This window comes from Muscardinus avellanarius, assembly GCF_963383645.1.
Source record: "Muscardinus avellanarius genome assembly, chromosome: 10".
NCBI lineage: Eukaryota > Metazoa > Chordata > Mammalia > Rodentia > Gliridae > Muscardinus > Muscardinus avellanarius.
This window is the reverse complement of record NC_137796.1, coordinates 89,698,681-89,722,009: the sequence shown is the minus strand read 5'-3', so window position 1 is coordinate 89,722,009 and position 23,329 is coordinate 89,698,681. Positions and strand designations below refer to the sequence as shown.

Below are 23,329 nucleotides of genomic sequence, written 5' to 3'. Positions count from 1 at the left end.
GCCTTTATCCCTTGGGATAAAGAAACAGCGTATTCAAGCAGAGTTCTGGCTACCTAAGCACAACAATGTCTTATCATTCATTTCTTCTGCCTGGAATCTTCCCCTTCACCTCTCTGATCTGTTATCTTTCAGTCAGTGTGATGCCACCTTTCCCATGGTGGTCAGCTTGCTTATACAGTGAACTAGCTTCACAAGGAGAAGGAATATGTCCTGTTCTTTATGTGCAAGTACCTTGGGAGACCAGGATCTAAAATGTGGAGGGAAATACCAAAAGATCTTTCATAGAACAAGTTGCGGCTTCCTTATTCTCTGTACTACCTACCTAGCATCATATGCTAATGATCCTGTTTCACTTTCCTCTTCTGAAAAATGAGCCCCCAAGGTCAGGGTCCAAGTCTGATGTGCCCCATCTCTAAGCATCCCCTTACCCAGAATGCCTATTCGGCAGAGAACTTCCTTATTCACACATAATACAGACGTGTAACTTTCTCTAAGTTTGCTTACTCAGGAGAGGAGACAGCTGACAGATGGCTTGGGAGAAACAAGATTGAGAGATGGGGCTATATAGGTGAGCAAGGCCTTTTATTTATGGCACCTTCTTCAACAATAGCCCCTGGGGGTAGTGTGCAGTGATCCTTGGTATGTATTGTGTGTGTGTGTGTGTGTGTGTGTGTGTGTGCGCGCGCGCATGCTACTGGGGATTGAACCCAGGGGCAGGCATTCTACCTTTGAGCTCCAGCTCCAGCCCCACTTTACTTTTCCTTGGAGTCAAGAGACTAGACAGAATCTAAGACCGCTGAACAGAGGTGACCTCAGGATGTATAAGCTAGCATGAGGTGGGAGGATCAGTACTGGGGAGGTAGGGAGGTTTGGTTGGGATTAGGGTAGAAGCAGAGTAACATTACAATAACAACTGGTTCCTGGAAGAGTCCTGAAGAGAATGGCCATAATACAGACTGAGAAGTCTCAGTGAGGCCTCCCTCTTCATCTTTTCCTTTGCTTTGCATGATTCATCCTCTGAAAGATCTGATCCAGATTATTATTTTTTGTTGTTGTTGCAGTACTGGAGTTTGAACCCAGAGGCATTCTTCCTTTGAGCTACACTTCTAGCCCAACTTAACTTCTTATTTGGAAACAGGGTCTTTCTAGGTGGACCAGAGTCTCATACTTGCTGAGACTGTACTCAAACCTGCGATCCTCCTGTCTCAGCCTCCAAAGGACTAGGATTACAGGCCTGAGCCATCACAGGCGGCTCTGATCCATATATTTCTTGAACCAGAAGCAAAAGTGCTCATCCTTGAAACAGATGCCCCAAAATGTGAAGTTTTGCTGCTGGTATAAAAGGAATGTAAAATGGAAAGGAACAGGTCAGGAGTCCAAGAAAGAGTGTGTGTATAGTCCCTAAGGCAGCAGCATTGATAGACTGGTCTTAGCACTTTGATGAATTAAATGGTATAGGGTTTTTTTGTGTTTTTTTGGTGGTACTGGGGTTCCTGGAAGCCCTTCTTCCTCCGGGCTACACTCCCAGACCTATTTTATATTTTTGAAACAGGGTCTCTTACGCCAGCACGGCTGGCTTCGAACCTGCGCGATCCTCCTGTCTCCGCCTCCCAAGCGCGGGGATTACAAGCGTGCGCCACCACGCCCGGCTGGTCTAGGGTTTTAAGTGAGTTCACTGGGAGGGACAAGTTCACAGCTGTTTATGCTTTAGGATCTGACAGGCTAAACACATTGCTGCTCTACAGCTAACCCAGACCCTGCAAAGAAAGAGTTATGCCCAAGGCCCTACTGCACACCTGAGTTTCTGGGAGGCAGGGGCTGGAGCTGCTGCAGGCTCAGGGCTCCCAATCTCTTCTTCATCAGGACCATGGACTCTCTTCACCTCTGATGGGCCTAGCAGTTCTTTCTGAGACAGCTTAACAGGTGCCAAAACTAGAAGATTGGGTGGTATGTAAAGGGGGATGGGAGGATGGCTTTAGCAAATTTTCCATTTGTCCAGACCTGTCCTTTCCACTCCTACCTCCCCTTGTCCTCACCATGCAGCTGCAGGCTCTCATTGGTGAAAGGCCGGTTGATGACCTCCTTGGATCTGGCAGCAAAGTTGAGTGCAGAGACTGTGTCTAGGTAGAAGCGTCTCTCAGGGGCAATGTTGGCAATGAGGATGCTATGGGCCGAGCCTCCCAGAGAGTCCTGATAGATGGGGATTAGAGTAGATGGGTAAGAATCCCAGCCTTCCCATTCCGTGACTGCTCCCCCTGCCCAACAGGCCTAAGAACCTTCTTTTCCAGGCCCTGCTGTCCTTGGCACGAGTGGGCCTAACCTGCAATAGGCGAGTAAGTTTGCTGTCTCGGTAGGGCACACGAGGGAGGCCCTGGTTCAGCGCATCTACCACCTTGCCCAGTACAAAGAGGGAGGAGTTGATGGCTCCACTCTCTTTGAGCCGAAGGCCCTGGTTGCCTGTGCGCCGATTGTCCTCTGAGCCAGCCAAGTCAATCAGGTAGAGTTTTCCCTCCCGCTGTCGAAATGGGGCCAAACGCTCCCGCTGATCCACCTGGGGGAAGAGCAAGGGCTTGACTCAGGCTCCAGGGTTTTCCCAGGTTTTCTTCACTTTTGTCAACAGGCCTAACCTTGACTAGGAGCACTGCATGACTGCGGGAAGAGCGCTGGTTAAGCCGGGTGGCTCCTACAGTCCGATTTCCACTGGCTGGCAGGAAGTGCCGCTCAAAATCCGCAAAGCTAGCGATGGGTTTCTGTGTGAGGCCTGGAATCAGGATGTTTCCCCGACAGTCTTCTCGGATCACCAGGTCTCCCGATGCAGGGTCCAAGAGATCTAAAACCTGTTTGAGGAGTGACAGGTAGGGCCAATTCTCCATACATAAGCTGCTACTTCCTGGAAATCAATCTCCCTTTCTTTGCTGAATTCTCAGAGTTGTGCCATCTGCTATCCCAACTTGTCTTTCCAGGTCTTGCCTTAACTCCTAGCTAGAGCAGAGCTTTATGTTTTATTTTTATTTATTTATTTATTATTTTTGGTGATACTGGGGATGGAACCCAGGGGCCTTCTACCTCTGGGCTACACTCCTGGACCTATTTTATATTTTATTTGGAAACAGGGTCTCTTAAACCAGCTGAGGTTGGCTTTGAACCTCCTGTCTCAGCCTCCCAAGCGCGGAGATTACAAGCATGTGCCACCACGCCCCGCTAGAGCTTTATGTTTTAGAACCCTTTCTTTGGCCCTTTGTTTCTTCCCACTACAACCAGAAAAAGGGCCTCACCTTTTCCTGATAGATCTCTAAGTATGACATGGTGACAGAGAGGGCCCATGGCCGGCCCTCAGCACCCTCTTCCCTTGTGAGCTGTAGAAGGTCCATGAGAGCTCGGGGAATCACTCCGGGTTGCTCTGGGCTACCCAGCATTGTATGTGTCTTCCCTGGGGAAAGAGTAGAGAAAGCTGTGAGATTCTTCTCTCTTCCCCTTCCTCTTTCTGGCCCAGAATGTTTCCCTTCTGGCTCCCTGACCTGCCCCTGTAGGACCATAGGCAAGCACACTGGCATTCTGTCCTTCCAGCAAGTGGCGTAGGATGGGCTGCACTGAGCCTGCATAGATGTCCTGCTGAGAGCTCCGCTCCCCATAGAAGGCATCGAACCTGCAGGCAGGAAGAAAAGGGAAGGAAGGCATCAGAAGGGGATTTTGTTAACACCCAGATGATATTAGCTTTCAGTTTAAAAGAAAGTTTCTACCTTTTCTTGCTCAAGGACCTTAAAAGCATCTATGGAACACCTACTCAGTTCCAGTCTCTGTACTGGTATTAGAAAAACTGAAATGAATCTGATATTGCTGCTCTTGGAAGTTTTACAATCTAGCAGGATAGACAAATACCCATACTTTGCTGTGAGTCAGGAAAAAAAAAAAATCAGAACATGCTAGCAATAATTGATTCTGCTGGAATGAGAAAGATTTTGCTAGAAAGAATGAAATTCTAAGTGTAGAATAATAGCGCATAGACAAGACATGGTGTAAAAGGACAGGCTTCGCCAGGCGTGGTGGCGCACACTTGTAATCCCAGAATTTGGGAGACTGAGACCTGGAGGATCGCGGTTCGCGGACAGCCTCAGTTACTTAGTGAGGCCCTCTGCAACTCAATGAGACCCGGTTTCAAAATAAAGAATAAAAAATAGGGCAGGGGGTATAGCTAGGAGGTCCAATGCCCCTGGGTTCCATCCCCAGACCCACAAAAAAAAAAAAAAAAAAAAGGACAGGCTTCCCACTCTTCTTTACATGGCAACATATACAGAGTAGTATTTATACACCATTATGGGGTAGATACAAGGATGCTACTTATGACTTAACTAGACTCAGCACACCTGTAGCTCACTCACTACACTCTGACAGAGGTTGTGGCTTAGGCTACAGCAGAGAATTTACTATGCGTCAACAGGATAAGGCTGGGAAGAAACTGAAGCCAAATTACTGAACCCACCAAATAGGAGCCAGGAAAGTCTGTAAAGCGCCAGCTAGTGAACATTTTAGTTTTCAATGGCCATGTAGTTCCTTTCACAAACACTAACTCTGCAACTATAGTCCAAAACAGCCATGGACAATATATAAACAATAAAACTTTAAAAAGACTCCTTGTCAAGCCAGATGTAGTGGTATATGCTTGTAATTCCAGTACTTGGGAGACTGAGGATTGCAGGTTTGCAGCCAGCCTCAACTACTTAGTGAGTACTCTGTAACTTAGTGAGATCCTATTTCAAAATAAAGAATAAGCCAGGTGTGGTAGCATACACTTGTGATCCCTGTACTTGGGAGGCTGAGACAGGAGGATCATAGGCTTGAAGCCAGCCCCAGCAATTTAGAGAGACCCTCAGCAATTTAGTGAGACCCTGTTTTCAAATAAGAAATAAAAAATTGGGCCAGGTATGGTGGCACATGCTTGTAATCCCAGTAATTGGGAGGCTTAGACTGAAGGATCGCAGGTTCAAGGCCAGCCTCGGCTACTTAGTGAGGCCCTCTGCAATTTAGTGAGACCCTGTTTTAAAATAAAGAATGAAAAAAATAGGTCTGGGGGGTGTAGCTTGGACGTAGAATGCCCCTAGGTTCCAACTCCAGTACCACAAAAATAAATAAATAAATAAATAAAAATTTAAAAATTGGGTTGGGGGTATAACTTGGAGATAGAATGTCTCTGGATTCAATCACTAGTACCAACGAATTTATTATTTTTTTGGTGGTACTAGGGGTGGAACCCAGAGGCTTTCTACCTCCGGGCTAAACTCCCAGACCTTTTTTTTTTTAATATATATATTTTATTTGGAAACAGGGTCTCACTAAGTTGCTGGAAGCCTAAGTAGCTGAGGCTGGCTTCAAACCCATGCGATCCTCCTGTCTCAGCCTCCCAAGCGCGGGGATTACAAGCATGCGCCACCACGCCCGGCTTAGTACCAACAAATTTAAAATTAAAATAAAAAATAGGGCTGGGAGTGTAGCTTGGAGGTAAAATGCCCCTGGGTTCAATCCCCAGTACCACATGTGCGCGCGCGCGCATGCGCGTGTGCGCACACACACACACATACACACACACAGAAAATGAGCTGGGTGTGGTGGCACATGCTTATAATCCCAGCATTTGGGAGGCTGAGACAGGAGGATTGCAGTTCGAGGACAACCTCAGCTACTTAGTGAGGCCCTTTGCAACTTACTGAGACCCTGTTTCAAAAGAAAGAATAAAAAATTGGACTGGGGGTGTAGCTCAGAGGTAGAATGCCCCTGGGTTCCATCCCTGGTACCACATCAAAAAAAAAAAAAAAAAAAATAGGCCAAGCCAAGGAGTTTGAACTTTAGGTCCACAGTGTCATTTTTTTTTTTTTTTTCCGGTTCCAGGGATAGAACCCAGGGGCATTCTACCTCTAAGCTACACCCCAGCCCTAGTTTCTCCCTTTATCTTAAAATAGGATCTCACTAAGTTGCAGAGGGTCTTGCTATGTAGCTGACGCTGGACGTGAACTTGCGATCTTCCTGTCTCAGCCTCCCAAATGCTGGGATTACAAGCATGTACTACCATGCCTAGCTCAACAGTGGCATTCTGTTTTTGGTGGTACTAGGGATGGAACCCAAGGGCATTGTGTCTCTGAGCTACATCTTAGCCCTATTTTTAGTCTTTTTATTTTTGAAACAGGGTCTCACTCACTGAGTTGCAGAGGGTCTTGCTAAGTAGCTGAGGCTGGCTGCAAACCTGCAACCCTCCAGTCTCACCCTCCCAAAGTACTGGAATTACAGGCGTGTGCCACCACACCCGGCTTCTTGCTCCCCTTTACTTCTCCTTCTTCCCTTTGTGCTAATTTCTCCACAAGACTGTGAATGATTGTATATGTCTGATTTAGCCTTTAACTTGCCCCTCGGAGGACCTGTAACTGTGGGAACTCATGAACATTTCCTGAATGAGCAAATGAAGGCTCAGAGAACAAAGCTGTGCTAAAGAGGAAGCAGGATCTGAGGAGGCAGGTCTAGGAAAGGACCTGGACAAGTGATAAAGTGGGCAGGCCTAAGAGAGGGGAGGGGAAGACTGAATCTTACTGGTATTTGAGAGTCTCCTGGTAGTTTCTCCAGTTGGCAACTTCAAGAGAGCAGCTGTCTATGCCTCGTACACAGGGAGTTTCACTTGTTCCAGCTGTTCCATCCACAAATGGCCGCAGTCGCACAGCCACCCTTACTCGAGCAGGAGGTGGGCGCCGGCTTGCCCCCACCTTGCTTAGCCGACAGCGACCAGCTCCTGAAGGAAAGAAGACAAGTTTTAGGTATAAAACATGGTGGTAGCACAGGGAAGCAGGGACCAACTTTGCTGGGAAGCCCAGGGACCACAGTTTACTTAGGGGAAAGCTCTTTCTATATCCCAGATTATGCTGTGGGTATCACCCAAAAGCTCAACCCAGTTCCTTCCCCGCTCTACCAGTACGGTCCAGTGGGGTACAGAAGCCTCTCAAACTAATCTGTACACAATAACCTGAAAGATCTTGTTAAAATTCTGATTCAAGCTGGATGTGGTGGCATATGCCTGTAATCCCAGTACTTGGGAGGCTGAGAAAGGAGGATTGCAGGTTTGAGGACAGCCTTAGCAACCTGGTGAGACTCTCAGCAACCTAAAGAGACCTTGTTTTCAATAAAAAAGAGAGAGAGAGAAAGTGAGAGTGAGAGAGATGGAGATAGAGATAGAGAAGTATAGTTCAGAGGTAGAATGTCCCTGGGTGTGATCTCCAGTACAAGAAAAACATAAAAAGAAAATTTCTGATTCAACTTCAGTTCCTGGCCTATTTTGAAACAGGGCCTCACTAAGTAGCTGGGGTGGCCATGAACCTGCGATACTCTTGTCTCAGCTTCCCAATTACTAGGATTACAAGTTTATGCCATCACGCTCGGCTATAAAATTTTGCATTTTTAACCAGCTCCCAGATCTAGCTACTGGAGGTCAGTTTGAATTGCCAAGGTATAGTGGACCAGTGCTTCATAGGGTTGTTCTAAGGATTAAAAGACATGATATGATGCCAGCATTGGGTGGCACAGGCCTGTAATTCCAGTACTTGGGAGGTTGAGACAGGAGGATCACAGGTTCAAGACGAGCCTCAGCAACTTAGTGAGATACTGTGTTCAGTTCCCAACACCGTGTGTGTGTGTGTGTGTGTGTGTGTGTGTGTGTGTGTGTGTGTGTTGTGGAGGGGGGCAGTTTGTAGTCCCAGATTCAAGGTCAGTCTCAGCGATTTAGCAAGACCTTTTCAAAATAAAAAGAGTTGAGGGTGTGACCTTTTCAAAATAAAAAGAGTTGAGGGTGTGGCTCAGAGATAGAAAGCCCCTGGGTTCAATCCCCAACACCTCAAAAAACAAGCAAAAACAACTTGTGTGCTGAGCATAATGGTGCACACTTGTAATCCTAGTACAGGAGGCAGGGAGGTTGAGACAGGAGTACAACTTTGAGGCCAGTTTGAGCAACTTAGTGAGACCCTATCTCAAAATAAAAAATAAAATAGTGGCTGAGAGTATATTTTAGGGGTGCCCCTAGGTTCAATCCCCAGTACCACAAAACACAAAGCAGTATCCTCATAAAATTGATTCAAAGTAATAATGTACATACAATGTTTAGCACAGTGTTGGCAGCAAGACTCAGTAAGTGTTAGCTGTCATTATGATTATTATACCCATTCTCTTGATACTCACACCTCAACCCCTGCAACTTGCTTGTGCCCTCACTATCAGCAAGGTCACCAATGACATCTCCTACTAGATCCAGTTGGCACACTCAGCCCAATCCCATCTGATTTACCAGCAGTATTCAACACTCTTGGAAGACACACAAGTCCCTTGGTAACCATGCCATTCACTCTCCTCCTCCTCAGTTTCTTTTCTTTTCTTTCTTTCTTTCCCTCCTTCCTTTCTTTTTCTTTCTTTTGCAATACTGGGGATTGAACCCAGGGGCATTCTACCTCTGAGCTATACCCCAGCCCTATTTTTTATTCTTTATTTTGAAACAGGGTCTCATTAATTTGCAGAGGGCCTCACTAAGTGCTGAGGCCATCTGCGAATCACGATCCTCCTGTCTCAGCCTCCCAAATACTGGGACTATAAGCGTTTCCCACCATGCCTGTTTTTTTGTTTTTGTTTTTTGTGTTCTATGGTACTAGGGATAGAACCCAGGGGCATTCAACCTCCGAGCTACACCCCCTACCCTATTTTTTATTCTTTATTTTGAAACCAGGTCTCACTGAGTTGCAAAGGGCCTCACTAAGTAGTTGAGGCTGTCCGCGAACCGCGATCCTCTGGTCTCAGCCTCCCGAATGCTGGGATTATAGGCGTGTGCCACCACGCCTGGCTTCCTCAGTTTCTATCAGTCTTCTGTTTTTTATTTTTTGGTACTGGGGATTGAACCCAGGGACATTCTACCTTTGAGCTACACCTCCAGCCCCTGTTATTACTTTCAAACAGGGTCTTACTAAGTTACTGAGTGTCTCACTAAGTTGTTGAGGCTGGGTTTTAACCTGCAATTCTCCTATCTCAGCCTCTGGAATACTGGGATTATAGGTGTGCACCACCATGCCTGGTCTTCCAGTATTTTTTTTTTTTTTTTTTTTTTGCAGTACTGGGGATGAAACCCAGGGGCATTGTATCTCCAAGCTACATCCCCAGTCCTATTTTTTATTCTTTATTTTGAAACAGGCTCTTAAATGTTCTCTCCAAGCCAGGCGTGGTCAGGCACGCTTGTAATCCCAGCATTCGGGAGGCTGAGACCAGAGGACTGTGGTTCACAGACAGCCTCAGCTACTTAGTGAGGTCCTTGCAACTCAGTGAGACCCTATTTCAAAATAAAGAATAAAAAATAGGACAGGGGGTGTAGCTCAGAGGTCAAATGCCCCTGGGTCCCATCCCCAAACCTGGGGGGAAAAAAATGTTCTCTCCATCTCCTCCTAACCTCTCTCTAGGTTTCTTAGCTTTCTCGATATTGACATTTGAAGTTGGGCAATTTCTTGGTTTAGGGCTGTCCTGTGCATTGTAGGGTATATAACCCATACCCAGTAGGCTACCAGAGCATTTCCCACCTCTGCCTAGAAGATGTAACAAACAAAAGTGTTTCAAGACATTTCCAAATGTTTCGTAAGGGAACAAAAGCACCCCATAGTCGAGACCATTTAGAATCATTTTATGGGCATGGCCATTTGTGCTTTTGGCTTGAATTTTCATCTCCTGTTCAGCATTTCCATACCAAAGCTACAGATCCACACTCCAAGGTGTTATCCTGGTATCTTCTCTTAGATAAGTACCTCAAGCCGACCCTGTCCTAAACTGAACCCTTACCCATTTCTCTGTAACTTTCTCCTCCTCTGCTCTCTAAAAGACATGTACACCCAGCCCTATTTTATTTTTTATTTTGAAACAGGGTCACTAAGTTGCAAAGGGCTTTGCAAAGTTGCTGAGGCTGGCCATGAACCTGTGATCCTCCTGTTCTAGCCTCCCAAGTACTGAGATGACAGGCTTGTACCACCATTCCCAGCAATTGTGTGTGTGTGTGTGTGTGTGTGTGTGTGTGTGTGTGTTACCAGGGATTTAGCCTAGGGACATTCTCCCCAACCTTATTTTTGTTTTAACTTGAAACAAAGGTCTTACTAAATTGTGGATAGCCTAAGTAGCTGAGGCTGGCTTCGAATTTGTAATGCTCTTGTCTCAGTCTCCCAAGTATTGGGATTATTAACATATGCCACCAGGCCCAGCTAAATATCTCTTACTGAGCTCATAATTCCCCATCCCACTATAGTACCTTTGCACAAGGTCTCACAATCTCAACAGCCTCCTGACTGGTCCTGTTGTGGCCAGTCTTACTCCTTTCCAATCATTCTTTCTCCTTCTTTTTTTTTTTATGGCATTGAGAATGGAACCTAGGGATCTTCTAACTCTAAACTATACTTCCTAGCCCTTTTGAATTTTGTTTTGAAACAGGATCTTGCTTGGTTGCTGAGTACCTTGCTAAATTGCTGAGGCTTGGTTTTGATCCTACATTTCTCCTTCTTGTTTTGCAAGTTCTTAACCATATAATTTACTTCAATTCCTACGAAACATCAAGTTCCCGCACATCTTTGGGCCTTAGTACATATTATTTTCTTTCCTTGGAATATCTTCTTTACTGTTACCCCTTTTCCAGCTCCCAAGTGATAAAGGTATGCAATCAAATCTTCATTCTCTTTTAAAAACTTTCTCTTGTGACTCTTACTACCCCCACTCAGACTTTGTCAGGTGTACCTATTGCTCTCTTTAGCTCCTCCACCCAAGCACCAAGCACCCATCACACTCCACTGTAATTGTGTCTTTGTCTTCTCCACCTCACTGTGAACTCTGTAAGAACAGGTTTAGCCTTTCTGTTCCCAATGCCAGGACAAAGAAGGCCCTCAGGGAGCACTTGATTAACAAATGAAGATTTAAGGAATGGCCCAATATGGTGGTGCAAAGCTGTAATCCCAATATTTGGGAGGCTGAAAGAAGGTTCAAGGCCACCCGTAGCAACTTAGTGAAACCCTCAGCAATTTGGCAAAAACCTCTTTCAAACAAAATAGGGCTAGAGGGTGTAGCTTGGAGGTAGAATGTCCCTGGGTTGAACCACAACACAAAAATAAATAAATAAATAAATAAATAATAAATAAATAAAATTTGATGCATGAACAAACAATGATCATTGGCTTGTTCTTTATTTTATTTTTTTGTGGTGCTGGGAATTGTTTTAATTTTTTGGTACTGGGATCTGAACCTAGAGGCATTCTACCTCCAAGATACATCCCCACCCCTTCTTGTTTTTCTGTTTGTTTATATTGTGGTACTGGGGATTGAACCTACAGGCATTGTACCTCTGAGCTACTCTCCCAGCCCAATTTTTTATTCTTTATTTTGAAACTGGGTCACTAACTTCCAGAAGGCCTCACTAAGTAGCTAAGGCTGGCCATGAACCCGGATCCTCCTGTCTCAGCCTCCCAAGTACTAGGATTACAAGATGTGCCACTACGCTGAGCTGCCTTGTTCATTTTTTACCATTAAAGTGGCTCACTGCAATGGAGCACAGTGGCGAATGCCTGCAATCCCAGTACTTGGAAGGCTGAGATAGGAGGATCACAGGTTCACTGCCAGCCTCAGCAATGTAGTAAGGCTCTCAGCAACTTAGTAAGACCCACATCAAACTAAAAAACAAAATGGGACTGGGTATAGTTCAGAGTTAGAATGCCCTGGATTCAATCCCAAATACCACCAACAACACCAAAAAGAGAGAGAGGAGAAAAAAAAGGGATCATTACTAGCTTAGCTGGGTACCGATCCAAGTAATCCCAATACTCGGGAGGTTGAGTATGAGGATCGCAGGGTTGAGGCCAGCCTCACCAACTTGGTGAGACATTGAATAAGTAACTTGGCAAACCAAGTTGGTGGATTTGAATTAGAGATCCTTCTATCTTGGTTCCCCAATTGCTAGGTTTATAAGCATGCATCACTATAGACAACTATTATAATTTTCTGTACTTTTTTTTAGGGAAATCTGAAATTAGCTCGTGATAGTCTGGGAGGGCTTCATTAAACTGGGTGTGGTGATATATGGAAGAATTTATCTCTAGGCTTTTATTTAACTCCAATAGTTTATATATCTGCCTTTATAACAGTACTACACTGTTTCAATTATTGTAGCTTTATATGGCTTGAAATCAGAAAATATACACCTTCTAGCTTTGTTCTTTTTCGAGATTGTTTTGGGTATCTAGAGTCCATATTCCATATTAGGATAGATTTTTTCTGAAAATAAATAAATAAATGTATGATAGCTTCACCTAAAAAAAAAATATTCTCTGGTAAGAAAGCAAAAAGAAATATTGAAATATTATCTTTAAGTCATCAAAAGCTTGGTATCAGACAAATGAAACTGTTATGTGAGATTATCATTGTTAATTTTGGATAAATTGCTCTAATACTAGATGTCAACCACTAAGCCAAGCATGGGAAGGAGGGATTGGGAGGGAACGGGGTGGGGATCAGGTAGGGGCTAACTGGGCGATGTGTGCATGTATGTCTACAAAAGTTTTTTTTTTTTTTTTTATCCCATTACGATGTATGAACACAGTGCACCAATTAAAAAAAAAAAAAAAACTGGGTGTGGTGGTGCATACCAGTAATCCCAGTACTTGGGAGGCCAAGACGGGGATTGCAGGTTCACAGCCAGCCTCAGCAATTTAGCAAAACCCAATTTCAAAACAAAAAACAGATGGTGCTGTATGTAGCTCAGAGATACAACGCCTGTAGGTTCAATCCCCAGTACCACAATATAAACAAACAGAAAAACAAATAAGAAGGGATTGAGATGTATCTTGGAGGTAGAATGCCTCCAGGTTCAGTCCCCAATACCAAAAAAATAAAACAACAACAACAGTAATTAATGGTTAAGGGCAGAGGTTCTAGAATGAAACTGCCTGAGAATGTGAATTCAGACCCCACATTTACTAGTTAACTTTGAACAACTTTTTTTTTCCCTTTGTGGTACAGGATTAAAATCAGGGCTCTCTACCTCTTAGCTATACCCCCAAACCCCAACCCTTTTTTAATTCTTTGTTTTGAAACAGGGTCTCACTAGGTTGCTGTGGGCCTCCATACATTGCTGAAGCTGGCCTTGAACCTATGATCCTACTGTCTCAAATCTACCAAGGGTAAGCTATTCCCCCCACCACCACCGGGGGTGAAATCAGGGGCATTGTACCTCCGAGCTACACCACAAGCCCTATTTTTTAGCCTTTATTGTGAAACAGGGTCTTATTGAATTGCAAAGGGCCTCACTAAGTAGCTGAGACTGTCCCGGAACAGTGATCCTCCTGTTTCAGCCTCCCAAATGCTAGGATTACAAGTGTGCACCATCATGCCCGGCTTGCCAAAGATTTAACCAAACATTTATGTTTCAGTTTCCTCATGTCAAAAACAAGGACAAAAGCCGGGTGTGGTGGCGCACGCTTGTAATCCCAGCATTCGGGAGGCTGAGACCTGGAGGATCGCGGTTCGGGAAAGCCTCAGCTACTTAGTGAGGCCCTCTGCAACTCAGTGAGACCTGGTTTCAAAATAAAGAATAAAAAATAGGGCAGTGGGTGTAGCTCAGAGGTAGAATGCCCCCGGGTTCCATTCCCAGACCCGCAAAAAAAAAAAAAAAAAAAAGGACAAGCCGGGTGTGGTAATCCCTGTACTTGGGAAGCTGAGACAGGAGGATCATGCAGGTTCAAAGCCAGCCTCAGCTACTTAGTGAGGCTTTTAACAACTTAATGAGACCCTGTTTCCAAATAAAATATAAAATAGGTCTGGGAGTGTAGCTCGAAGGTAGAAGGCCCTTGGGTTTCAACCCCAGTACCACAAAAACAAAAAAACCAGGTCAAACAGTACCACCTAGTATTATTGTATGGGCATTAAATGGCTCATTACCATAAAATGTATGTGCCTCGCACTCAATAAAAGGGCCCAATATGTGTTAGGCATTCTCCTACATGTCCCCCCTCCACGGGCCTGACAAACAGTAAGTAGCTCAAATAATTTGCTATTTAGTGCCCTTCATTATCACTGATCACAGTTCAGTCTACAGGAAGAGAGGAGAGGCACATATAAGCAAATAGTCGTATACAAGATTCTAAGTGTCCTGACAGCCTTTCCAGCCCTAAAACGGCGTTCACGTCCACGACTAGAGGGGAAGGAACAGTCCGCTAGTTTCCTTTCTGTGATCTCAGCGCGTCTTGTGCTGTCAACGTACACAGTCACCTGGGTGGCCTGCATCTCCGGGGATCTCTCCGCGCCCAAACCCACGTCCTGCACAGGAGCCTCCCCCGAACACGCAACCAGCGCCTTTCTTTTCGTCCTTACGGTCGAGCGGTAGCCATTTTTCTCTTGATTACTCAAGTAACTTGCAGAGGTGAGGTCGCTGCGCCCACTTCACAGACGAAGACACTGAAGCTTCAGGGAAGTGTGCCGGGCTCACGGCAGGCGGAGAGGCGGCGGGGTCTCAGCCCGGCTCCGCGACCCGAGCCCACAGCAGGAGGCAGAGAGCGCGGAGGCCGGACGCGCCTCACCCCACACCTCTACCTTCTCCCTCCCCGCCCCGGCGCCATCGGGACTCTGGGAGGACCTGCCGCACCCCGGCGCATTACCCAGACATGACCCCGCAGTCTGCCGAGCCGGCGTACCTGAGGTGGCCGCCGCCATGTCGCTTCGCCTCAGCCGGGCCGGGCCCGCCGCATCCATCCCACGCCCTCCTTCAGGCCCGCCGGGCCATTCGAATTACCCGGCGCCCCGCCCCCGCCTGCGACCCACCAATCACAGCTGCTCCCCGCCGGAAGTCCCTGCTCGCGGCTGCCGACGGCCCCGCCTTCTGGGGTTGGCCCGCGGGTCCGGCGGCGCGCAGAAGGCTCGCGGGGCGGAGGGCGCGTGCGCGCGCACGCCGGCCGCGCGGCCGTTGACGTCGCCGTGCGCTCCGGTGCAAACCGGGCGCCTGGCGGCCGCTGTGCGTGCGCGGCCGCCGAGCTCCTCCTGGCCCCGGGCTCCCCGCACCTCGCGTTAGTCGGGGCTTAGGCGTAGGTCTGCGTTAGTGCGCACTTTTTGGCTCATTTTTCTCCCCTCAAGTACGAATCGAGGCGCCCGACCGATTCGTCCTGAAGTATCTGTGGGATGGATTCAGTGTTCTCTGTTTCCGGTGGCAGAGATGTGATGAGATGGCTAGGAAGATGCTTCCTAGAAGTGGGATTGTTGTAAATGGCTGGCCATCTTCAGTTTCTTGCCTCAGAAGTTGTTGCGCGGGGTCGTTTTGTGGGTCGCAGGTCTTCAGTTCCAGTCCACCTTGCTGCAACTTCTGGTCTGTTCTATGGATCTGGACCACACTGGCTGATCACGTTGCGCTCACTTCTTGACGAGCCCAAGGCCAATATGTGTTCCTTTGTGTAGCGTGTCCAAGCCTAGGAGACCGGCTTAGCACCTCAGCAGGTCATAGTGATTGCTAAAGGCCTGCTAGATCAGTTGCTTATGCTCTGCTATTAAGGGTTCAACAGTCTAAGTTCTCCATCCCTTCCAGAAGTCTACTTTGTGTGTGTGTAAGTGTAACTAGGGAGTAAATCCAAGGGCATTCTACTGCCAAGCTACACCCCAGCTTTGTTTGTCTTTTTATTTATTGTGGTACTGAAGATTGAACCCAGAGACATTCTATTTCTGAACCCTATTTTATATTTTAATTTTGAAACAGGGTCTCACTAAATTGTGCAGGGCCTCATGAGTTTGCTGAGGCCAGCCTCTAACCTACAATCCACCTGTTTCAGCCTCCACCACCCAAGTTTAGACATGTTTCTCCAGTCAGTGGACAAAATTAAAGTTTTGGGTTTTTTTTTTTGTTTTGTTTTTTTGGGTTTTTTTTGCATTATTGGGGATTGAGCCCAGGGGCATTCTACTTCCAAGCTATACACCCAGCCCTATTTTTATTTATTTATTTATTTACTTTTGGTGGTACTGGGGGTGGAACCCAGGGGCTTTCTACCTCCGGGCTATACTTCCAGACCTATTTTATATTTTATTTGGAAACTGGGTCTCATTGTGTTGCTGAGAGCCTCACTAAGTAGCTGAGGCTGGCTTCGAACCTGTGTGATCCTCCTGTCTCAGCCTCCCAAGTGCTGAGATTACAAGTGTGCGCCACCACGCCCAGATCTATTTTTTATTCTTTACTTTTTTTTTTTTTTTTGGTGGTACTGGGGTTTATGGAAGCCCTTCTACCTCTGGGCTACACTCCCAGACCTATTTTATACTTTTTATTTTTGGAAACAGGGTCTCTTAAGCCAGCGCATTGGAACCTGCGTGATCCTCCTGTCTCTGCTTCCCAAGTGCGGGGATTACAAGTGTGTGCCACCAAACCCGGCTTATTCTTTACTTTGAAATAGGGTCTTTCTAAGTTGCAGAGGGCCTCACTAAGTAGCAGAGGCTGGCCAGGAACCTGCTATCTTGTCTCAGCTTCCCAAGTATTTGGATAACAAGCATGCACCACCACACCAGCTTAGTGTAAATATCTTACATGGAAAATGACTTTATTCTCAACTTACTGAGACCCTGTTTCAAATAAAAGAATAGAAAAGGACTGAGGGTATAGCACAGAGGTAGAATGTACCTGGTTCCATACCCAGTACCCAAAAATAAAAGTAAAAGATAAAAGCTGGGCATGGTGGCATACATTTGTAATCCCAATACTTGGGAGGCTGAGACAGTAGGATCACAGATTCAAGGCCAGCCTTAGTTACTTAGTGAGGAGCTCTGCAACTTAGTGGGACCATGTTTCAAAATAAATGAATAAGCCAGGCTTGGTGGTGCAGGCTTATAATTCCAGCACTGGGGAGGCTGAGACAGCAGGATCGTACAGGTTTGAAACCAGCCTCAGCTACTTAGGCTCTCAGCGACTTAGTGAGACCCTGTTTATAATAGGTGACTTAGTGAGACTTTATAATAAAGTATAAAATAGGTCTGGGAGTATAGCCTCAAGGTAGAAAAGCCCCTGGGTTCCACCCTCAGTACCTCAATAAATAAATAAATAAATAATGAGTGAATGAATAAAAAATAAGGTTTGGTGGTGTAGCTCAGAGGTAAAATGTCCCTGGGTTAAATTCCCAGTACCACAAAAGAGGGGGGAAAAAACTTTAAATACAGCTATTTGTTTTTGTAAAAATCTAATGTAGACTAAACCAAAGCCAGGATTGCCTTACTTTGTCATCTTCTGCTGTGGTACCTCTCAGATGCCAGTGTCTACTAGACACCATTAGTTTCAGAGCTACCCTAGGGCTGACCAGACACCTGACCAATCAACAGTCTCCCAAGTTCAGCCACAAAAAGAGAGTGCTGATTTCTTCACAACATGAATGAACCATTAAAGCATGCAAAATGAAGCTAGAGACAAGGTCACATCACTTTATTCCATCTATGTATAATGCCCAGAAAGACAAACCCATATTAGATGAGTTAATATCAGAAATTAAGGGAGCAGGAGAATAGAAAGTGACTAGTGGATACTGAGGTTTTTTTTTTTTTTTTTTTGTGGCACTGAAGATTGAATCCAGGGGAATATAAGCTCTGAGCTACATCCCCAGCCGATTTTATGCTTTATTTTGAGGGTCACACTAACCTACAAACGGCCTCATTAAGTCGCTGAGGCTGGCTACGAACCCAGATCCTCCTGTCTCAGCCTTCCAAGTACTGGAATTACAAGCGTCTGCCACCATGCCTGGTGATACTGGGTTTCTTTTTGAAGAGATGAAAGTATTCTGGATTAGAGAGTGGTAATGGTTGCTTAGCCTTGTGAATATACTAAAAGCCATGAATTCTCACTTAAGAGGGGGATACATTTCATGTTACATATATTTCAATAAGGATAATTATATCTGCATAATATTTGTCCCATAGGATTATTTGAAAAATAAAAGAATTGTTATAAAATAGGCTAATTAAGAGTTTATTTCTACTGTTTTCTTATAAAATTACATATATGAAAAATGTTTTTTGCAATATTGAAGATTGAACTCAGCTCTATTCTACCTCTAATTTACACCTACAGTCCTCTTTTTATTCTTTATTTTTGAAACAGGGTCCAGGTTGGGGACGGCCTCACTAAGTAGCAGAGGCTGGCTGCAAAACAACAATTCTCCTGTCTCAGCCTCCCAAGGACTGGGATTACAAAAGTGTGGTAATGGGGCAGGCTCATGTATGAAACATATTTTTGTCTAATTGGGAAGACATGAGTCTGACATTTCCTGTAGCTTGTATAAATCTGTTGGGAACAATAAGTAATTCCCCATCACTAACCATAAACACTGTTAGTATTCTGGGACTGGGAACTGGAGTCCTAAAATTGATTTCCACAGTAACTATATCCTTGCTGAATCTGTCCAGACACCCAATTGCTTCCCCTGAATTCTAACCAGCCCCTTATATTCATGGCAATTCACAATGAAAGTTTCTCCACTTTGGAATTTCCTTTTTGGAGCCTGGTGTTGACAGTTCACACTGTTGAGGGGTGGTGTGCTCAAGGGAAGAACCCCAGTTCAACTAATCCAGGACAGCATGAGGAGAGGTGGAAGGAACTGGGCTGGGGTAATAAGGCAGACCTTAGGCACAGACTTAGGGTGCACTTCAGGAGTTAGGTGGGTTCTGAGAAAGAACAAAGGATGACAGTCCAGGCCCACCACATACAGAGACTGGGTTCAGGTCAACAGAGTGAGGTGACATTCTTCTAGCAGAACAGCACTTCCTCAAGGGGAAATCCAGGACAGAGGAGAGCTGGAGAGCGGGACATCTGGGGTTTGGGCACTAAGCCACAACTTGGCCTTGCCCTAGCCTTAGAGCAGTTTGGGTAAACAACCTCCAGGTATCCTTGAAAAGAGTTGATATGAGCCAGAATCTTATCTCTCCTCCCCACTAATAACTCAATAAAAACAAGCCCAGGATTCTAAACTTCTTCATTATCCCACTTTTCCCAGGTCAGTGCCCAACAGATAGCCATGATAGAGATTTGCACTGTAGACACCTGAAGGCACTCACATACACAGTAGTTTTAAGCATGTTGTTTTATTAAGCTTTTGGATGGGGGTTAGTGATAAGAGAGTTCTCATGACCCACCACAGGGCCCTGGAAAGGGATACGGGCTCAGCAGCTACTGCAGTCAGTAGGGTAGACATCCCAGTGCAGGCCAATGGCATTGATGACAGAACCAGCTCGGCCACTGATGAATCGGAGGACGGTGTTGGGGTGCAAGGGGACGGCGTTGAAACTAGTGCCTGTGTCTTTTCCAAAAGGCAAGTAGCGGCCCTTGTCTGTCACAAGGACCAGCTTCCTCAGGTAGTTCTTGTATTTGCCAGATACTTGGATCACTGATTCTCCAGGGTGCAGAAAGATCTCCTCCAGGTCTCCACTTTTGCCACCCACATAGTCGCTCCACACCTTGCCATAGCGCACCTGGAGCCTGGGGTAGGGGTGAAGACAGAAGGGAGGGTGACACTGAATAGGCTTACCAGAATTAGACCTTCAAGCCCGGCGTGGTGGCACACACTTGTAATCCCAGCATTTGGGAGGCTGAAACTTAGTAAGGCCTGCTGCAACTCAGTGAGACCCTGTTTCAAAATAAAGAATAAAAAATTGGGCAGGGGTTGTAGCTTGGAGGTCAAATGCCTCTGGGTTCCATCCCCAGACCCGCAAAAAAAAAAAAGAAAAAGAAAAAAGAAAAAAAGAATTAGACCTTCAAATCGGTCAAGTCCCCTGCTAGCATCACAAAACCCTAGTTCACATGGAATGTCAACTACTCATTATGCTGACAAACAGGCTCATAGAAGGAGAAGTTGCCAGAGTCACCCAGAGAGCAAGTGTCAGACTTGGAGTCCAGGATCCTACTGTGCCCAGCCCCCACTTAAAGGAAGCAAAGGGAGTCTCAACATTTGCGACTCCCCTGTGGGGCAGGGAGGGAGTTCTCAGCGCTATCTGAGGATGCAGAGCCTGGAACATTTTAGCCCTGAATATGACAGAATTTTCCAACTATGTGAAAGGAATGGAACTATCTCAGGAGAGACACCAAGTAGAGATAGAGGATGCCTGACAGGAATATTGCAAGGGTGTGTGTGTGTGTGTTACTGGAGATTGAAACCAGAGTCATTCTACTTCCAGTCTACATCCTCAGCCCTATTTTTTAATTCTTTAGTTTGAAACAGGGTCTCACTAAGGTGCAGAAGGCCTCACTAAGTAGCTTAGGATGGCCACAAAACTGTGAAACTCCTGTCTCAGCCTCCAAAGTACTGGGATTACAAGGGTACAATACCACACTTACCTCTCAAGAGAGGTTTAAACCTCCAATGGGTGCTGACCTAGCCAACTTCCAGGCCCCTTAGAGTTGGTGGTACTATGACTTGCTAACACAGGAGTTGTAACAGCACTGATCTAGAATCCAGATCCTCTAACAACTTTTCCCCATATCATGTTTTACCTGTGACTGTTGATTGAAATAGATGGGGTCCAAAGACGGGGTCTTCAATTTAGTAAGACCCCAGAGGATCCCAAACCAGAAAACTTTAATGAATCTTACCCTGTGATGTAGTAACTGTTGACTCGGATACGGAAGGCAGTGATAGGGCCTTCTAGCTGGTTGCCAGAATGGGAGAATCGCTTCCCTCCATCACCTCCATACTCTCCATTATAGGAGGAGGACCTGGCCTGAACTGGAGGAAGGAGGAGTTGGAGGGGGAAATCTCCTGGGGGCTCATTGTCCTCCCACCTCCCCTGTTCCTCCCAAGATTCCATTCCCATCGCCCAAGCCAGCCTAAGGAAAGCCTTGGTCAACAACAATGCAGGGGCTGCCTCACCCTGACCCCACTGCCTGGCCCATGGCATCTCACTTACTGGCACTGGCAGAGGCGGAGGCACAAAGAAGAGCCAGCAGAGCAATGGTCAGCATCCTGGAGCTGGAGTGGAAAGAAAGGAGAAATCCTCGAAGGTTTATCCTCTTCCCTCTGACTTCCTTCACCTAGGCATCCCTGGCCACTAGTTCAGACTTGCTGACCAGGGTGGAGCCTGGAGAAAACTGTCCATCTGGGGTGCTGTTCTCTCCAGATACTATCTTCTGAGTCCCCATCCATTTGGCTCTCCCTGGTCTGGCTGTAGCCAATCCTTCTGTTCCCTCCCACACAAAAATGGAGCCCACCTGTCTGGACTAAGCCAGGTCCAGCCCCAATCCATCCTGGCACAAAGCAGTTTTCTAAGGAGGAAGTGGAGGACATGGCCAAAGCATAGAGATGGTTGAGTTTACTAAACCAGGAACCTGAGCAAAGCCTAACAGCAATCGACCTGTGGTAGAGTAGCCTGGTTGAAGGGCATCTGGGGTGTGGTTAAATCCCAGCTTCACCCTGGTCTGAAATCAGAAGCAAAGGAGCATTCTAGAGGTGCCTCGTCCATGTCACCTGGGGATGGCAGGTGGCAGTAGAGGAGCCTGAACTGACACCTGTGTCCAAGCGGTTCTGGTGGCACTGGGATAGACCGAGAAGTGGCAGGAGGAGTTGGAACAAGCTAAGGCATTAGCTCCCAGGTACCCGGCCTACTCATCACAATCCTTTCTCTACTTACACAAACCTGGCCATTTCCATTTCTCTCTGCGTCCCAGGTATCCCCAGTCCTTCAAGAACTGTCTTTGCACTTAAGATTAGCTCAGCTCTGAGTACCCCCACTTATCTGATGCTCAAGGCTCCCCTACCCCTTAACCCAGGCATCCTTTCTCCAGCTCAGTTCTAATTCAGGTCGAGGCATTCCTGTGTCCCCTCACCTGGCAGTTTCAGATGCAAAGTAACATCGCAGAAGCTTCCAGTTCTTTTATACCAGGTTCAAAGCCCTCCCCTTGTTTTTTATCGTGTGAATCTCACCTCCTGAGCAAACATGCCCAACTTTTTGGGATCAGGTATCAGGCAGGGTCTGGAATATCTTATTCTGCCCTTTCCCAAGGGTTAGAGATGGGAAGGTGGGGTCCACTCTGGGCCAAATGCCAAATCTCAGGAAGGGCAGAATGAATTTGAGAAAAGTCACCTATCAAAGAGCTAGCAACTTTGGGTAGGTGTTGCTTCCAGTCACCTCTGGGGTGTAATTGAAGTACTTCATGCAAAGTTCTCTCTCCCCTAAATGGTCTGTAGGTGCTCTGTCCTGAAATCTGCTATTTGTCAAGATAAACAGTGCTCTCTCTAGGCATTTGAAATGTTGATTTTTCCCAGAACACTAACCTTTGCCTACTATTTGCCTATTTTCTCTCCCTTCCCTGATAGTTTATTACATGAAAATCCAAACACAATAAAGTTTGAATACTTTTATCGTGAGTCAGGTAAGGAGACTTATATGCCTATAGTCCTAGCATTTGGGAGGTTGAGACAGGATTGCAGGTATAATACCAGCTCCTGGAAACTTAGCAAGACCCTGCTTCAAAATAAAAAATAAAAATTGCTGGAGATTATCTTAGAGTCAGATTCCCCACTGGGTTCAATTCCCAGTACCACATACACACAAGCACAAACATTCTTTACTGAGTCAGGTGTGGTGGTACATGCCTGTAATCCCAGTACTTGGGAGCTGAGATAGGATATCACAAATGGACTGGGGGTGTATGTAGCACAGAGGTGGAATCCCCCTCCTGGATACAATTCCCAGGACAAAAAAAAAATTTTTGTAGTGAATACTCATATGACCACCATATAGATTCTGCCATGATTAATATTTGCTGTACTTGCCCATTCACCTATCTATAAATCCTCATCCTGCTTGAACTTTCTCAAAACTTTTCTCTCTGAAGATGACTTGAACATATACATCCCTCTCCTAGAAACTGCTAGTCCAATGGGCAAATGGGAAGCTGAGAAACTAAGGGTACAAAGGTATTTCTGGACTTAGGACTCTCATAGATTTCTTCTCTCCCTAGGTCCTTTTGACCTAAAATCTGTAGACCTGACCCCTGAGTCTTAGTGCCTGGCCCCATTGACACCTTTGAGTCAGCAGGACATTCTAAGTGGGGAGGATAGAGCCCAGGGAGAGGCTGGGATAAGAAATAGTTTTTTCTTTCTTGGTACTGGGGATTGAACCTAGGAGTACTCTACCACTGAGCTACATCCCTAGCTCTTTTTATTTTTTGTTGTTTTTGACACAGGGCCTCACTAAGTTGCCCACACTGGCCTTGACCTTGCAATTGTCCTGCTCCAGCCTCCCATGTAGCTGGGATCACACACATGCACCACTAGGCCAGGCTAGTGTCAGATCT

The 23,329-nt window shown here is 46.1% G+C and overlaps 2 protein-coding genes across 2 annotated transcripts in view; both read right to left on the bottom strand.

Moving 5' to 3' along the window:
• Positions 1–23,329, bottom strand: part of KIF22 (kinesin family member 22) — a gene marked incomplete at both ends in the record, with an annotated part of 54,619 nt that overhangs the window by 3,650 nt on the left and 27,640 nt on the right. The window contains 7 exons of the mRNA XM_080704091.1: positions 1,797–1,932; positions 2,037–2,190; positions 2,321–2,551; positions 2,628–2,837; positions 3,276–3,430; positions 3,519–3,646; positions 6,577–6,772. Coding sequence (XP_080560217.1) covers positions 1,797–1,932; positions 2,037–2,190; positions 2,321–2,551; positions 2,628–2,837; positions 3,276–3,430; positions 3,519–3,646; positions 6,577–6,772 — 1,210 coding nt within the window. The remainder of the gene's footprint in view (positions 1–1,796; positions 1,933–2,036; positions 2,191–2,320; positions 2,552–2,627; positions 2,838–3,275; positions 3,431–3,518; positions 3,647–6,576; positions 6,773–23,329) is intronic.
• Positions 19,201–20,995, bottom strand: ZG16 (zymogen granule protein 16; the record flags this gene model as incomplete). Its single annotated transcript, XM_080702526.1, has 3 exons — positions 19,201–19,516; positions 20,627–20,759; positions 20,941–20,995. The coding sequence occupies 3 exons, from the start codon at positions 20,993–20,995 to the stop codon at positions 19,201–19,203; spliced, it is 504 nt and encodes a 167-aa protein (XP_080558652.1).